Here is a 5,898-nt window from a genome sequence, read left to right as displayed (position 1 = left end):
GGATGATATGTTCATAACTGTAGGTCGTTCACGGCGTGAGACAGTGACAAATTTGCATCATTTTCGTGTGGAAATGTTTTATGCCGTCATTGATATGCAACTTCAAGAGTTGAATGATCGTTTTTCTGAAGCAAATAGTGACTTGCTTATTTGTGTCGCATGTTTATCTCCAAATAATTCATTTGCTGCTTTTGACAAGATCAAATTGATTCGACTATGTCAGTATTATCCGGTAGATTTTGATGCAGCAGATATTCTAGAACTTGATGATCAACTAGATACGTATATTATTGATATGCGCACTTCTGAAGACTTTGAAGAATTACAAGGCATTAGCGATCTTGCACAGAAGTTGGTTGTGAAGAATAAACATGAAGTGTATCCATTAGTCTACAAACTTGTGACACTAACCTTAGTTCTTCCCGTGGCTACTGCTACAGTCGAAAGAGCATTTTCTGCGATGACTTACGTCAAAAATCGTCTGCGCAATCGAATTGGAGATCAATGGTTGAATGATAGTTTGATTGCATATATTGAGAATGATGTTTTTGATAAGATTGAAAATGATGTAATTATTGAACGTTATCAAAGTATGAGAACACGTAGAGAGCAATTGTAATAAGATATATCTTATTTTAATTTTTTCATCACTTTTTTAAAAGTTCGTTACTGACCCCCTAGTCTAAAATGTCTGCGTCCGCCACTGACCGTCATCTTTTCTTCATTTACAATATATTCCCTCCGTTCCAATTATATAAGCTTGTTTCGTTTTTCACACGGATTAAGAAATCCTTTTTAATGTTATTGGAAAATTAATTTTTGCCAAGATCTTTACTAGTTTGTCCCTATTTAATTTTCAGTATATAGCAATGAATTTTTGTTGCAATTAGTAAAGAATTTGAACAATTTGAAGAAGAAATGAAAGTTGTTCCATGTTTTTAAGAAGTGAAAAATGTGTGTATTTGGATGATTTCAAAAAGTTGACATATTAAGTGGGAAAAATTGAATAAAGGGTATATTGGTAAAAAACAAAACAAAATATTCTAAATTGGAAAACAGACCTATATATTTGGGACAAAGGAAACTCAACCTATATAATTGGGACGGATGAAGTATAACTTTTACCAATTTTCTTCCTCATGAAATTCATTACTGAAAACGAAAACATAAAATTCACTCTAAATTTGACCTATAAATAACAAAACTCAAATAAATTTATTAGACATAGGATTTCATATTAAAGACTCACAATCAGAGATGGATTTGAGAGGGGGACGCGGGGGAGACTTGCCCAGTCAAGTCCCAGCCCAAGTCCAAATTGTTTGGGAATTTTTTATTTGTTTCTTTGTACTAGCCCAGTTACTTTTTTATTTTTTCTTTGTACAAGCCCAATTTTTGAACCCACCATTTTTTTCGAAAACACAATTGCTACAATTTTTCCTTGTTTTTAAAAATCAAATAACCTAACCCAAATCTCAAATCCAAAATTCCAAATAGGCATTTGTTTACAGTTCAACCCTCGTAATTGGCTCAAATTCTTCTCTCGTCATTCTACGGGCCCTGACTACAAAGGTTTGTCTCTTTGTGTGTAAATTTTCTTCCTGGCTGGTTTAATTATTTTTGTAATTCATAATTTTAGGCCCTTTGTTCTATTTTTAATTTTTTAAATATACCTTAGGCTGAGCAGCGGGCTGAGAACCTGTCAAATGGATTGGGGACCCATCATTTGGTGGAGGGTTTTTTCATTTGGGGAGATATTGAAATGACAAATTAGTATTATTATTATTATTATTTTATTTTTTTTGTGCATTGTATCATATATTTAGATGAGTTATTATCAAATAGTTTATTTTGTAAGCAAATAGAAATATCTCCTACATCTTGTCTATTTTCCTAAATTTTTCGTTTCCTTTTCTTCCCTTTCACGAATCCTTAATTTGTGAATTAATTTCAAATTCATGCAAATTAAAGCTTAGCCTTAGTCTCTATACTCTACAGATTAATTAGTTCTTTGAAATCAAAATCTATACGTGTCTGTCAATTCAAATGTTTTTTCTTTTCTCAATTTCTAATTTTCTTGATTTAAAGTGTGAACCTCACATTAGTGATCACTGATCATCCCTCATTAGCATAATGATTTTGTCGCATAAATTGTGTCTACTATTACTGACTTTAATGTTATTGTTGACATTTATTACCCTTTCATGTGGATGTAAAAATAATTTTATATGGAATTGAAGATGATTCTTGTCTCTTGAATTATTATTATTGTCTATATTTCTAGTTCTTAATTGGAAATTCTTCAAGTTCTGCGTTATATTATTGTTGCCTTGTCTCATTTTTTTCTGTCTCTTATTTATAGCACTTACAACTGGAAGATCAACCTTCATCGAAGAGAGTAAAGACACTGTTTTCATTCTTTAAAAAGACTAGTAAATCTCGTGAAAGTATATCTCCGAAAATTGAACACCCCTCAGCCTCAACTCCTATGCAACATCCTCCAATTCCAACTCCAACTCCAGAAATTGAACATTCGTCGGTTTCAACTCCGAAATTGCAATCATGTACTAACATTGAACGGGATCCTGGAAAAAGAAAGCACATGTTTGGACATCCTGCCAATCTACAAGATGAGATTAGAATTGTATATATAAAAGTTGGACCTTATCAGTTGAAGCTTGAGGAGGAAGGAAAAAAACAAGCTCGTCGCATTCAGAAAAAATGGTTCACTGAATTTCCTTGATTGGAGTATTCTCCTTCAACTGAAATGGCATATTGCTTTTATTGTTTTCTTTTTCAAAAAGAAGGTAATTCTTCTGCCTGTTCGAGATTGGTTACTGAAGGATTTAATAAATGGAAGGGGGTTAAAGATGGAAATAAATGTGCACTTCTTGTTCATGCTAATTCAGCATATCATAAATTGTGTGAGACTAGAGTTAAAGATTTAATCAGACCGTCTCAGCATATTGACAAGGTAATGAATACTGCATCGAAAGAGGAAATTCGAAAACGTCGTTTGCATATAATGACTTCAATTAAAAGTGTTCGATGGCTAGCATTTCAAGGTTTAGGCTTCACAGGTAATGATGAATCTCCATCTTCACGTAATCGTGGGAATTTTGTACAACTAATAAAGTACGCAGCAGATTTTAATCCAAACATTAGTAAAGTTTTTTTGGAAATGCACCACAAAATGCCCAATACATTGCTCCAACCTTCAAAAAGAAATTTTGCATATTATGGCCAATAGAGTACGATGGATGATTCGACATGAAGTTGGAGATGAATGCTTTTGCATTCTTGTTGATGAAGCACAAGATGCATCTAATCGAGAACAGATGGCCATTATCGTGAGGTTTGCGAATAGTTACGTTAGTTTGATAGAACGTTTATTTGCAATCAAAAGAGTCAATGATACTACTTCATCGAATCTCAAAAATGAAATAAGTGATGTTCTTGCTCAATATGAACTTCGGCTAAACAAAATGAGAGGACAAGGGTATGATGGCGCTAGTAACATGCGAGGTGCTTGGAATGAACTTCAAGCATTATTTCTTAGAGATTGTCCATATGCGTACTATGTCCATTGTTTTGCCCATCGATTACAATTAACATTGGTCGCGCACCTAAAGAAGTCCGTGTCATTTGGATCTTCTTTTCTCATTTGGACAATATTGTCAATATTATTACTCCTCCTAAACGAGTTACTGAGTTGCAATCTTCTCATAGAGAGGAAATTCAATGTATGCTGGCCACCAGGGAGCGTGAATCTGGAAGTGGGGCTAATCAAATGGTAAATTTGCAGCGGTCGGTAGCTATTCATTGGAGCTCACATTACAACTTTATAAAGAGCTTGATAGATATATATGGTGCAACCCACAAAGTGCTTCAATATATTTGTTATCATTGTTCAAATGACAGATCTCAGGCTTGCAAAAAGTTGGTGAGTTTTAAGTTCATATTTATCTTGCATTTAAAATAATGAGAATCAATGATGTTCTTTGTCAAGCCCTTCAAAGAAGATCCCAAGACATCTTGGCTGCTTTGAGGTTTGTGTCTACCAGTAAACAATTGCTTCAAAAATTGAGAGATGACGATTGGGAAGAATTTTTTCAAGAAGTAAAATCTTTTTGCTCAAAAAATAATATTACAATACTTGATCTAGAAGGTTTGTATAACACTGGCCGTTCTAGTGATGAAACTACAATTGAGCATTAATATCACTATGATGTTTTTAATGAAGCAATAGATTTTGTAACGATTGAGTTAAATACAAGATTTAATAACATGTCAGTAGAACTCCTTTTTCTCAGTGCAGTTTTGGATCCTAAAGATTCATTTAGATTGTTTGACAGTCGAAAAATTTGCACACTTGCTGAGAAATTCTATCCTCAAGATTTTTCGAAGCAAGATATTATTATATTGGAATATGAGTTACCACATTATGAGTTAGATATGAAGGCTGAGTCCCGATTTCATGTATCTACACTTGCTAAGTTATGCAGAAAATTAACTAAGAGTGGAAGGTTGGAGATTTACATTATGATGACTAGATTGATTCGTCTTGTATTGACATTACTTGTTTCTACCGTAAGTACTGAGCGAGCATTTTTAGCGATGAAACATGTGAAGACGACACTTTGCAACAAAATGGAGGATGACTTTCTTGTTGATTGTATGATACTTTTTATAGAAAGAGAACTTGCTTAGAAAATAGATCTAGATTTTATTATAGATGAGTATTATGTTTCAAATCCTCGTTGGGAACGACTCAAATAAATAATGTTCTTTAACGAGTTTTTGTAGTACGTGTAAATTTTATTACATTCACTTTATCGAGTATTTCCAGTCACCCTATGAAAATTCCTGGGTCCGTCCCTACTCACAATTAATAATAATTGTACAAAAATAATCAAGGAAATGATCTTCCATTTAATTCACTAAAATACAGATAATAGCAACATGGATTAAGATAACTAACAAGAATTTCCAAGATGATAAATCAAATGGGACTTAAATAAACTAAAAAGCACAAGAAGGTCAACAACTATTCAAGAAATCCAAAAAGTTCATTATAATCTCAATCCAAAACGTCAGAAAACAAAGAATCAAGCAAAACCCTATTCCAAATTCCTTTCGCAAAGAGAAAAGATTTTGACTTTGGCCATACGTCAAACACTTATTCAATCCAAGCCCACCAAGATTCAATTTTCAAATAAATTTTGTAAAGGGTGACAAAAAAATTAAATAAACACGATAATTATTTCTCCATTAACATACAGAGGATGAGAGAGAAAAAAAAATACCAGATGGGGTGCTGAGAGAGGCATCAACTCTAGCTGAAGAACCAAAACAGTTTCCCATAATGAGATGCTCTGAAAAGAGCACAAAAAAAAAATAAAAAATGGTTCTTTACTTCTTTAGATCCCTCTTCAATAAATATCAAAAACCAAAATTATGAAGAGAAAAATCAAGGACAGTCCTCAAATGAACTCCTTTTTCTTGAAAATATTTTTGTGTAGAGGCTTTTAGGGTGGAACCAAATCATTAATGAAAAGAAGATACAGCAACAAATCAAGAAAAGAGCCTTGACAAACAGAAATGAAATGGCCTAACTCTAAGAAAGAAGAATGGAAATGTTCTGAAATGCCAGGCTGCCCTCAGTACCCAATTCTGCCATTCCATTCATATGAGGTGAGGTGTGTCCCACCTCAGAAAATGACAAGAGATTTGTGTGTATTACGAGTTAGCGTGTTTTCCACTAATCTAAATATTTGCCCCTTAACCATGTCAACTCAGCAGCTCAGCTCATCATTTTTTTTTTCTTTTTTTACACATTATTTTGGACAATGTGGTTTGATTAAAATTTGTCAGTTTTATTTGCTAAAAAAATATTTT

At 33.2% G+C, this 5,898-nt stretch overlaps 1 protein-coding gene across 1 annotated transcript in view; it reads right to left on the bottom strand.

The window, feature by feature from the left end:
* LOC111395625 (probable serine/threonine-protein kinase PBL3) overlaps window positions 1-5,683 on the bottom strand; it is an 11,183-nt gene extending 5,500 nt beyond the window's left edge. Inside the window, exon 1 of the mRNA XM_023021713.1 lies at window positions 5,307-5,683. Within this exon, the coding sequence (XP_022877481.1) occupies window positions 5,307-5,364 (58 nt within the window). The 5' untranslated portion in view covers window positions 5,365-5,683. The remainder of the gene's footprint in view (window positions 1-5,306) is intronic.
* Window positions 5,684-5,898: the final 215 nt, after the last annotated feature.

The sequence above is a fragment of the Olea europaea genome, chromosome 1 (assembly GCF_002742605.1).
Source record: "Olea europaea var. sylvestris chromosome 1, O_europaea_v1, whole genome shotgun sequence".
NCBI lineage: Eukaryota > Viridiplantae > Streptophyta > Magnoliopsida > Lamiales > Oleaceae > Olea > Olea europaea.
This window is presented reverse-complemented; position numbering and strand designations above follow the sequence as displayed.